Source organism: Sapajus apella, unplaced genomic scaffold, assembly GCF_009761245.1.
Source record: "Sapajus apella isolate SASKATOON/1434 unplaced genomic scaffold, GSC_monkey_1.0 scaffold18, whole genome shotgun sequence".
In the NCBI taxonomy this organism is placed as follows: domain Eukaryota; kingdom Metazoa; phylum Chordata; class Mammalia; order Primates; family Cebidae; genus Sapajus; species Sapajus apella.
Window position 1 is genome coordinate 29,418,196 of NW_022436958.1, and position 13,089 is coordinate 29,431,284.

General features: G+C 33.4%; 1 protein-coding gene across 3 annotated transcripts in view; it reads right to left on the reverse strand.

The window, feature by feature from the left end:
• Positions 1-13,089, reverse strand: part of SCN1A (sodium voltage-gated channel alpha subunit 1) — a 125,483-nt gene that overhangs the window by 66,489 nt on the left and 45,905 nt on the right. For all 3 annotated transcript variants that reach the window (XM_032286609.1, XM_032286611.1, XM_032286610.1), the window contains exon 2: positions 6,105-6,417. In XM_032286609.1, coding sequence (XP_032142500.1) covers positions 6,105-6,368 — 264 coding nt within the window. In that variant the 5' untranslated portion in view covers positions 6,369-6,417. The remainder of the gene's footprint in view (positions 1-6,104; positions 6,418-13,089) is intronic.

Genomic DNA, 13,089 nt, shown 5'->3' on the forward strand with positions numbered 1-13,089 from the left:
AAAACCAATTCTGAGTCTATCCATTATTCTCCATCTCCATTGCCAAATTACTAGACCAAGCATAAAACTCCTAAATTTCTCCATAGAGAACCTGAGTGATTTTTAACAATGTAAAACGAACCATTTTACTCCTATACTCAAATACTTGTTGGGAATTCATTTTGTTTGAAGATAACCTTCAAATTCTTTGTTTGTCCTGAAAGATCCCCTTTACCTAGCCCCAGGTCTACCTCCCCACCCTCACCTTATTCCCCTCTTAAGTGTTACCGGTCAACTTGATTATATGTCTTCTTCTATGCTGTTCTCTTTCATTGGAAGATTCTCCTTTCCCTTCTCCCTTTTAGCTTTCAGATCCCAATTTAAATGCCATTTCCTTACAGAGGCACACAATTTAAATTTCCTGAATCGATCCTCTTTGAAAATAGGCGCTTATTACCCTATTGGAATTTAGTGGGAAAGAAACTTTTCTAATTATTTTAGAAGCTAATCTAGATCACTGAGTATCTGAGATTTTAGTTTTTATAAAGTCAGGAAATGGACAAATGGTGAAATGACCAGTAAGGGTTTGGGAAATACTGCCAGCCTAGGAGACAAGAATCACATCTTGCAAAATGGCCTGAGCAGGAAACAGCAAGAATAGCTATAGGCTTATTTAGATTCTATCACTGACTTCTCTTTTCCACTGCTGTGATTACTGCTATGACAGCAAAACCAAACTAGCATGGCAATGGGCCATGGAAACTCACTGGTCTAGTTTTAAAACTAGTCTCTCTTACTAAATAGTTTTGTGATCTTAGGCAAATTATTTAGATTCAGTTTTATTATTTTTAAATAAAGACAAGATCTATCTTGAAAGGACATGATACGTGGATTAAATAAGAACAGTAATTGTCCTGATGTTATATATTATATATAGCATGTAGAGTACATAGTTTTTTGTTTTTGCCTGCTTAGGACATGTTTTCTAACAGTTACTATTCTCTTCCTTTTGGAGAAAAACCTCTGCCCCACTGACTGCCTGTGTGGCTTGGTAGAGCTGACCCACCCCTTGGCACACAGGTCAGCATGTGGTAGGACCATCTCATACCAAGGAGACCAGCACGTACTGCTGACCAAAGTGAGTGGTTCAGAGGAGGCCATGTGACCTAATTAGAACCAATTCTAGGACTTCCGACTTCTGCTCGAGCCTTTGAAGAAAACATGATTCCTTTTTTTTCTTTTTCTTTCTTTTTTTTTTTTGTTAGGCAGAGTGCAGTGCTTACAAGGCTGTAGGATGTTAGCTTAGCACCACTGGAGGCTTTCTTCCATCATGTGGAAGGGCCTGCCTGCAAATGAAGCCAGCATAGGTGAAAGCAGAGCTAAACATGGAAAAGGACTACCCTCATGATACCATTTGAGGTACTGGATATTTTGATATTAAAACCAGATTCACTAGACACTTTTCCTTTATTTTTCCCCAAAAAATAAAACCTGACTCTGTTGGGTTTTGGTCACTTTCAATGGGAGGATCTCCTATTGATAAGGCAGATACTCAAAAAATGCTAGCTATCATTTTATTTATCAACATCACCATCTTGGGACTGTTTCTGAGACAGAGATGGGGAGTGACAAAGGAAAGAAGCACAAGGAGGAAACAGTGCATACGGACGAGAAAGACAGGGAAGTCAACTACAGGGTCATGGATGTAAGGGAGAGTCTGGGTGACTTGTAGTTCTAGAGGAACTGATGATATGCAAAGAACAACTACACACTGGAGACTGGCCACATGACAATTTATAGAATTATAGGCTTTTAATAATCATCTACTTTTCTGATTTTCTATCAATTACTTTTGCAAGAAAAACTCCATAATTGCAATTAAAAATAAAACAAACTCTCTCCACCCAATTTAACAGCTAAAAACTCCTGTGTCAGTGATAGAGCAGACATGAATTTGAAATCACAAATTCATATGTGACTTCTCATGCAGCCCAACAAAGAGAGAGTGTGCATTTTTTTTTGGACAGCTGATAGAAAGAGAGAATAAGTTACTTTTAAATGGTCCATAAGACTTTTAAAAAATGAATACATTTTTGCACTCCATAATTAACAAACATCCATTTTTACTACAGATCTAAAATAGCTCATTCTATTTCAAGTAAACTGTCACATTGTTGAAATTATATTTTATTCCATGGTAATAATGAGTCATCTGTAATTTTAACAAGAACATAAGAAGGAAGACATTTTCTGTAATAAAGAGTGGGTAAAGAATTTCTATGTAGAGCTAAATGGTACAAAATCAATCCAAGCTATGAAACGAAACTGTGAAAAAAAAGTCCCATGAGCGGAACAAAGGTGTGTTCACAAGCTAAAATGTGCCTTCCTACACAGCTAAAGTAAATAAACAAACAAAGGGAACCCAATCTGGGATCATGTTTTAAAGACCACTTGAGTCAGAGCTAACATGATATGAAAAATACTGTCATTGTATTATGACAGCATTTTTTCCCCCTGAGTTTTTAACCTGGAACTCTGAAGGCTTAAAACATCTGGGGGTCTAAAAACCTTCTAATGCTTCTGTGCATCAGGAATGCTCATGAGATGATTGCTACTATTTCTTCAGTTACTACTACAACATTATTGAACATGGATTAAACTACTTTAACAATTTTAGTAGAATATTTGAACATTACATAATTTGCACATCTTAAACTGGGACAAAGAGGATAAAAATATGTGGGCATATGCCATTGGAAAATACACCCTCAGCAGTGACATTTTTATAAGCTCACTGACATTGCCTTCGTAAAAGATCACAGAGAGCTTCAGTATGGTGGTTGTGTTGTTATTCACATAAATTCCTTGCACGTGCACTACTGCACTTTAACCTAAAATACAATGTAAGGAATGGATTCTGCAAATATTTTTATAGTTGGGTTGCTTTGTTTATTATATATATTATTAAGAAAGAAACCAGAATCTTTGTATATAGATACAAATGACACATTAGCTATTGTACTAGAGTTCAACTTTAGGGAAATCACTAGTCTAACTGCATATTCCACTCCACTCAGGCAAACCTAATCCACACACCTAATATCAGCATTAGTGGAAAATCTCATCTTGAGAAACATTTTTTCTGGTGACATTTGTGCTATTTGACCATTTAGCTGTGTCAAGAGTATTTGTATGTGTACTACATTGTTTTAATGAAGATCACCCAGCCAATGTCAGATAACCCAGTCACTAAAATAAAATTAGTCATGCTGAAAGAAATATTCATTCTTTTTAAAAGTTTCAGATTTTGCTAAGCATTCCAATTTTAGTCAGAGCAAATTAATTCAGAGTTTAAGAACATTCTTCAATACTGAAATAATTCAATTACAAAAGAAAATCGAAGACACAGAAAAAAGTGTACAGGCAACTTATAAAAGTGTTAAGACATAAAAATGCAGAAGAAGGAAATTTCAAACACATAACTCAACCATGTGTTCTACGCACCCATATTAGTTTTTAAGGATTTCCGCCCTGCAAAATGCTTTGTTTGATTTGCTGTTGAATGACTTACATTTGAAGATTTGCTTGGTGTCAGCTCAATGTCAAAGCCATGAATATACCTTACCTTGGGGAACACTCTTTCCTGATAACAATATTTCTCTTATCAGGTTGTTCTACTTGCACACTGTGATTTGTTCCAAAATGCCAAAATGCTTTTCCTTCCTCATACCACGTGCATTTGAAGATAAGGACAGAAGATGTTAAGAGCAAGTTTAGACATGAGCCCAACAAAGTTTATAAGGGTTTCCTGCACAAGAATCTGGCTGTCACTTCGTCAGAGTTGGTCTTTCACCCCCAGTTATAAGACATTTCTTTTGAGTATTTTGAAAATGTTTGCACAATTTTGTTTTATATCTGCCTTTGTATCTTTTGTTATATATAATTCATTATAAATCAATTATGGACTGTTTTGATTTGGGACATCCCCTAGAGACAATCACTTTTATCATTCTGAAAGCTCTTTAATTAAAAAAAAAAAAAAGATTGATTGGATGTTCCGTTTTTCAGATGAAGAATGTTTACCTTTGTCAACATGCATTAGTTTGGTCTTTCTCAAAACATTCATTCATTGTTTTACACATAAGCACACAGCATAAAAGCAGAGATACTAAATTTCTTCCCTGTTTGATTAAGGGATAGATGCTGGGTGGCTTTAACCATATTTAGTTGCTGTTTGCTACCAAAAAGGTGAGGACCTGGTGTCTGGGGGTAGGAAAAGGCCTGTTGAGGATGGAGCCCACTAACACATCCCAAGAACAGCCTCTGAATAGACTGGAAGTATTCAGTGGCTAAAAATACAGTAACGTACTCTATGCTATGAATGAATTTCTGTCTGGAACACATCAGAGTCTTTGCTTCAATACTAGTCATTTTAAATGAGTTAAAATGTTTAAACAATTGGATTATGCGCATTTTTACTTTTCTTATACAAACAAAGTCCTCATAGTTTGCTTAATTTGGGCTTTGGCTTTATATATATATATATAAATTTCCAAAAACATGATTTAATAATAAAGTGCAACTTTTCTCATAACTTAAATGGCAGTTATGAGATTAATAATCTCTTCCCAACTAAGATTTGACAATATGGTATTCAAAAGTAAACTTAGAAGAAAAATGAAATACATGGAACAGGATCCACCCCTTCCTCTACTGTAAAATGGATAGAGTAGTTTTCAAAAAGGGAAAATGTGTTATACTTAAACTGACTATATCCTGAACAGTTAAAAAAAATCTGAACATAAGGCTAGTCATCCTTCTGTGAGGCTGTTGTCTCTGAAACTATAGTTGCCAGTCAGAAGTGATTTATCAAACTGCCTCAAATCCACATATTACAAATGCCAAACTGTTGCCTGCATTTGACAAGGACTAACTTCATACAGAACTGGACCAGAAACAAAGAGAGTCCCTAAAAGTCTAGGGCGTATTTTAATATTCATGTCCAACAAAAAATTTATTTGTGCCCTCCCTTTCCACTAAGATTCACAAACGCATTGTGTCAGGTGAAAAAGAAAATGTTACAAATCACCTAAAGTCATACATTTAGCTTAAAATCAACAAAATAATCTTTAAAATTTTTTTTATGCTTTTCTTCGTGGTTTGGTGAAAAGACAGTCAAAATGAAAAGTTGGATGCTTAATATAAGGTATTCGTTTCAAACATGAATACAAAAAAAAGCACGCATTCATATATTGTTTATAGGTTTTTCAGATTATGACATTTTGTTAATTCTTACCAATATTAATACATTAATACCAAAAGAGTAAATAACTTGTAAAATTCTAGTTTATGTAAAAATGTTATTTTACAGGTAAAAAAAAAATTCTTCAGGAAATTACCTGATTTGTTGTTTATAACGTGACATAGAAATTGCAAACCCCGTGGCATCAAATTTTGTTTCACAAAAAATTAGTACTAATATTTTCTATAGCCTTTATTACTCATATGATTTTGAGATTTCCAAGTATTTCCAAGTACAGAAAGTCCAGAAAATTGCATAGTAAATCTAATCTGTGGAGAGAATGTGTCAATTTGTTAAATTAGCTGCCTATAATTTACTTTATTTTTTTTAGATGGAGCCTTGCTCTGTCGCCAGGTTGAAGTGCAGTGGCATGATCTTGGCTCACTGCAACCTCCTCCTCCCGGGTTCAAGTGACTCCCCTGCCTCAGCGTCCCAAGTAGCTGGGACTACAGGCATGCGCCACCATGCCTGGCTAATATTTTGTATTTTAGTAGAGACGGGGTTTCACCATGTTGCCCAGGATGGTCTCGATCTCCTGACATCATGATCCACCGCCTCTGCCTCCCAAAGTGCTGGGATTACAGGCGTTTGCCACTGCGCCTGGCCTCTTTTTATTTGTTATCCTGTATTTGGAGCAGTTGCATATGCTATGATATAATCAATTCATTTTTCATGTATATGCATAAACCACACACAAATGTGTTTCATTTCTTAAACAGTATACTTAAGATTTTGTGCTAATTTGGCACGAATTGGTGCTACAACAGTCCAAGGAATGCAGCAGGCAATTAGCAGCAAAATATGCTTGATAAAAAACACTCACTTTCTTATTGATATAGTAGGGGTCCAGGTCCTCCAGGGGCTCTGACACCATCTCTGGAGGAACGTCTCCATAAATAAATGGAAGGTTCTTTCCAGCTTCCAAGTCACTATTTGGCTTTGGGCCATTTTCATCATCATCTTTTTTGTCTGGTTTGGGATTCTTAGCCTTTTCTTCTGCAATGCGTCTTTCAATAGCCGCAAGAGATTCTCTGGTGAAGAAGTTGAAGCTGTCAGGTCCTGGTGGTACAAGCACTGTTTGCTCCATCTTGTCATCCTGCACATTTTAATTACTATTTACTCTGCATATGAAATTCCTAAAATAAAAGGAATACAGATATTTTAAAGAGAAGAATAAGAGATATTGATATAAATTCTTGTCATGAAACATGAGGTAGAGGATTTAAATTTTTGTTTTCTTCTTAAATTGAAAGATAATTTCTAAAAAAAATGTTTAACAAAACGAGTTTCCGTGTTGAACTTTGTTAAGCATCCCACATTTATTAATTCTTGTGCTATTCTGATACAGGAACTGGGCCAAGAGTTTTAAAGGTCGTTCAAATATGGCCTTAACCAAAGTAGATTAGGCTAATTACCACTATTTCACCAATGAGCTATTCAGTCTATGACGCCCCTAGAAGATGGAGACTGTGTCTATAAAGACAAAGGAAAGCTCATTCAACAAGGATGAGGTGAAAAGAAATTGTCTCTGTGAGGACTTAAAATCTTATCCTCTATGCTTGACAAGTGATTACTGGACAGGTAATGGTCAGGATAGTTTGTAGTGACCAATCTTAGTGGCCAATCAGTTAGTTACTGCTGTCCTGACTGGGCTTTAAACTCTTCTAAGATTTGAGACATCTGGAACTATGTCCTGCTCACTTCATTTGCCATGTGTGATTGGCTTACTTGAACACAAAGAAAAAGACAGTCTGCAGTTGGACAAATGCCATTTATGTGAGTAAGGAGAGAAAAACTAGTCAGGAAAGAAATTACTAGATTGAGATGGGGTGGAAGAAGATAACTGTAGGTGCAGGAGAGACAGCAGGATTCTCCTATTTCAAGAAAAATGATCAGAAAGAAGACAGGGTGCCATAAACTCAATAGAAACTAAAGTGTTTTTCTTCACTGAAGCAATAATGAAATTCTTGCTGATTCTATAGTCTTATAGTGCTAACCCTATTATGAAGGCCTGAGGCAAAACCCTCAACTCCATACAGCAGAGTCAGACCTGATCTGATGCCAGATGCCAAATCCTAAATGTACTGTTTTAAGTCATATTTAATAGGAACTCACATTTTACAGATCTTACCCAGCCAAAACATCCCAGAGCCTAAGCTACTGCTTGGGCATGAATTTTATTTGGAGACTGCATTAACTCATTAAGGTCAGCAAGCTATGGTACAGTTAATTACAGCTTTGGTGTATACGAACTGCAATAATAAAATTGTAGGCATAATTATTTTGTCAGGAATCCTACAGGGACCTCAAATTTCAAGGAAGTTCTCATGGCTGTAAAAACCACGTTTTTCAGAATGGATAATCAAACGAAGGGAGGATTCAAGTTTAAATTTGTACCCTTAGCCTATCAAGTGAAGTTTTCAGAGGTTCTTACAACTTAACCCACAGTTACTTAGGACCTGGAAGAATAGGTTGCCTGTAAATCAATGAAAACTGAATGTTCTGTCGACAAACTCTGGTTCCCCTATAAGTCATCAGGAATATACTAACATTTATTTTTTTGCAAATAAAAGTTTAGGGATAACATATATAGTACCTTTCTCAAAAAGAAAATAAAATATTTTGATATATATATATGTGTATATATATATAGTTTTTATTTTTAAATAGCTTTTTTATAGAAAATATATGTAATTGATATAAATACAAGCATTTAAAAGAAAATGTGGTATAATGTCTCCTTTTTACCTCATTTCCCCAGGCTCAATTCCCCTTCCTAGAAGCTACCACTGCTACCTATCTCCCATATATTTTTTCAGATATGTAATAGGTAGACGCTAGAACATGACTGTATGTATACATATTCTCCTTTAAATATGTATACAAACAGAATCTTATTATACAAACTGTTTTATACCAGCATTTTTTACTTAAAACATATATTAGAGCTCGCTCATCTTAATTTTTATAGATTTGACTCATACCTATTACTGGCTACTTGGTTTTCCATTGCATGTTGTATGCCATAATTTATTTAACCAGTTCTCTGAATGTGAATATTTGGACTGTTTCACCAATTCCCTAAATGTGAGTATTTGGATTATTTCCAAGTTAATAAATAAAGTTGCATTTTTACACACATACTTTCAAATAATTGTGGATATATTTATAAAATTAATTTTTAAAGTTAGACTTGGCTTTGTGAAGAATGAATCTTTAATTATGATAGTTAATGCAAAACTACTCTCTATGGAGTTTATATGAACTTATTCTCCTGACAGCAATATAGTAGAGTGCCTATTTATTCTCATCAATATAGTGTGTAATCACATTTTTGATATATTTCCAATCTGACAGGGACAAAGATGAGAACGTACTACAGTTTTAATTTGCATTTGTCTTACTATGAGAAAAGTGGAACATATTTTTCATATACTTAAGAATTATTTTTAATTTTCTTTCCCACAACTGTCTATTTAAAGAACAGCCCATTTTTTCATTTTTTTCAATCTATAGTATCTTTTAAGACAAAATATTAACCACTTGATTTTTTTGATGTGTGATCTTTTAAAAATATATGTTTTTTGACTTTATGGTGCTTTGTGCTACAGATTTTAAAATATTTAATTAAAAATGTTAACATTTTCATGTGATTATCTAATTCTTCTTTGGCTTCTGGATAATGCTAAGGAGGCATCCAGAGGGATGGGCAGTAAGGGGTAGGAGAAGGAATATGAAATACATATGTTCATACACATGCATCTATATCACCTTTTCTTCTTGTATTTTTAGTATTTTGATGGTTTAATGTTATAAATTAAAATATTTTATTTATTTGGAATTTATTTTCTATGAGGAGTGAGGTAGAGATAAAAAATAACTAAACAAATGCCAAGATAGTCCACGTGTTTGGGTAAGAGTATTCAATATATCAAAGACACTAGTTCTTCCCAACTTGAACTAAAGATTTATTTCAATCTCTGTCAAAATCCCAGCAGGTAATTTGTGGATATTGATGAACTTATTTTAAATTTTATTTTGAAAGGCAAAAAACCCAAAGAGCCAACACAATGTTGAAGAACAAAGTCAGAGGACTAACACTAGCCCGACTTTAAGACTTACTATAAAGCTGCAGTAATCAATACAGTATGGTATTGACAAAAGAATAGATAAATGGATCAATGGAACAGGATAGAGAGTGTAGAAGAAGACCCACATAATTACAGCCAACTGATCTTTGATAAAGAAGCAAGGTAGTAAAATGAAGAAAAGATAGCCTTTTCAACAAGTATTGCTGGAATAAGTAGACATCCAAATGCAAAAAAGTAGACCTAGAAATACAGACCTTACAACTTTCACAAAAATTAACTCAAAATGGATCACAAACCTAAATGTAAAATGCAGAACTAAAAAACTCCTATAAGATATTATTGGAGAAAATCTAGTTGAGTCTAAATTTGTTGATAACTTTTTACTTCTCTGTTTCCCTGGAAACTGCCTCATCTTCATATTTGAGTTCTGGAATATTTCTGGTGATACTCTCAGTTCTGTATATTTGTTTCTAGTTTTCCAGGAATGGTGGTAAGGAGGAGTTGTGCCAGCTTGCAACTTCCTTGCCATTTTCGAATCAGAACTCAGGTGATGACTTTTTAGATATAACACCAAAGGTATGATGAGAAAAAAAGAATTGACACATTGGACGTCATTAAAATGAAAAACTTTTGCTCTGTGAAAGATACTTTCAAGAGAATGAGAAGGCAAGCCACATACTGTGAAAAAAATATTTGCAAAAGATACGTCTGATAAAGGACTGTTATCCCAAACATACAACAAATTCTTAAAACTCAGCAATAAGAAAATGAACAATCTGAATAAAAAATGGGCCAAAGACCTGAACAGACGCTTCACCAAAGAGATGCACAGAGGGCAAATAAGCATATGAGAAGATGCCCCATATCATATGTCACAAGTGAAGTGCAAATTAAAACAATTAGATACCACTACACACCCATTAGGATGGTCAACGTCCAGAACTCTGACAACATTAAATGCTGACGAGGATATAGAGCAATAGAAGCTCACGTTCATTGCTAGTGGGCAGGCAAAATGGCATAGCAACTTGGAAGACAGTTTAGCAGTTTCTTAAAAACCAAACATACTCTTACCATATGATCCAGCAATTGCATACCTTAGTATTTAACCCAAAGGAGTTGAAAACTTACGTCCACACAAAATCCTGCACACGGATGTATACAGCAGCTTTATTCATAATTGCACAAACCTGGAAGCAACCAAGATTTCCTTCAGTAGGTGAATGGATAAATAACCTGTGATACATCTAGACAATGGAATACTGCTCAGCATTAAAATAAATGAGCTAATGAGCAATGAAAAGATTTGGAGAAACTTTAAATACATATTACTAATTGAAAGAAGCAATCTAAAATGGACATATGGCATGATTCCAACTATATGACACTCTGGAAAAGACAAAACTATGGAGACAATAAAAAGATCAGTGATTGCCAGGGCAGTGATGATACTTTGCATCACACTATAATAATGGAAACATGTCATTATACATTTCTCCAAACTCATAAAATGTACAATAGCAAGATTGAATTCTAATGTAAACTATGGACTTTGGGTGATTATGATATAGCAATGTGAGTTCATCAATTGTAACTATATACAATAGCTAAACACTTTCCTTAAAATAGCTTTTGCATTAATGAGGACTTTGATTCTAATGTATATAGCAATCACGTATGTTAAAATATACCTATATGCAGTATAGGTATATTTAAACTGCATTTTATTTATTAATTTAGGGAAAAATAATTTTCTGCAAAGTAATTTTCTTCCATTATGTTTTTTTTCTTCTAAATAGATTATTTTTACAGCAGTACATATGTGCTACTCTGATGCAGAATACTGACAGTGGGGGAGGCTCTGTATGTGTAGAGGAAAGGGAAACTCTGTATTTTTGGCTTAATTTTGCTGTGAACCTAAAACTACTGCAAAACTGGTCTATTTTGAGGAGAAAAAATACAATAAAAGAAATGTTCCTAAATACAATGTAAGCATTTTTCAAAAGCTTTGAATAAACCAAAAAATATATATAAATTGATGGAAATGTATATCCTATTATTAGATAGGAATGCAATATCATAAAGATATTAAGATTTCCTAAATTAATAAATTAAATTCAATTTTGAAAAATAATCCCAAAATTCATATGACTAGAGAAATCTATTTGAAGCTTCATATGGAAAAATAAGCAAATAAGAATAACCAGAAAAGTCTTGAAATGAATTTTGGTTTCAAGGTCCTCACTCATGCAAGAGCTATTTAAAAGAGAGTGTTTAAAATTTCTGAATGATAGATTTTCCTTCTAATTTTTAAATTTATGAAATTTATGTTCAGTTTTATTACATTATGATCTGATAAGGTAGTTTGTACCATTTAAGTTTCTTGGTATTTGTTGTGATTTCTTTCTATCCTAATAGAGATTATTTTTAATGACTTTTCTAAGAACATTAAAAAGAAATGTATTATTTGTTTTAAAGCAGTAGAGTTCAGTGTTTCTCAATTGTATTGATATTATCTCTTATCTTATGTAGACCTCCTATGTCTATAAATATATTTATTCTACTTGATTATTCCCAGTTGAGAGAGGTGAATTAATGTCTATTTTTAATTTGTCTTTATTTATTGCGGTTTCTGTCATTTTTGTTCTATGAATTCCAGTGCTGTATTATTTGATGTGTAGATAGCACTTATGTTATCTTCAGATCCTTGGAGTGAACTGAACCCCATACTTCTTTAAATGGCCTTTGTTTTCTCACTATAGTTTCTTCCCTTTAAAGAAAACTTTGTCTTATAGCATGCAATGACTTTAATTTCTATTTATTAGCATTTATCTAGTGTGTCTTTTTCTATCACTTTGATTTCCTCCTTTTCATTTCACTGTTTTGGCACTTTCCTTAATCTGTGTATGTTTAGATATTGTATATAGGTATATTTTAATATAGGTGATAATTATGATAATCACCATATTTCCAAGAGAGTGCCACATCTGATGTTATTGTTTACGAAGTTGTGTGAATGGGCAGAAACAGTTACTAAAAGGCTTCCAATTCTCCAGAAATACTGTGTTTGAGAAAAGGTCTACAAAGAAAATCTCCCTAGTCACTGGCTGTTGTTTACTAGAGAAATAACCAAGAAAGTAGAAGACAAGAATTCTACACTGACAAATATGATCAGTTCAAATGTATTATGTATAATTATAAATTAGTTAAGATACAGGAATTATATTCATATATGAGTAACATAACCCATATTATAATGAGATCATACTGATACTAGAAAAAGTATTTTTTTAACTCTAAGTAGATTTTGTATTCAAATGCTACCTGAAAATAAACTATGCTACAGTAATTATAAGAATAAAACCCATTAAAATCCCAAATGATTATGAAATACCCAAAAAAGTCATATATCAGTCAATATTAATATTTTTCAGTAATATTATGAAAAAATGTTCTAAATTACATTTGAAATCTGTACGTATTCTATTAAAAATACAGAAATAAATCATGAATTTTTCACTTACAAAGGAGATTTCACCTCTTTATTCTAAAAATTTATAACTAAAGACATAATTGTCCTAATTTATGAAAATACATGTCACTAGATATGGGGTGATTACCTCATATAATCTGCAGTTTTGGCTTATAGTTTTTTCTTTACATAAAAACCAGCGTTTAAATATTTGATTACATAGAGGAGATCTTGCTCCTTTCAAA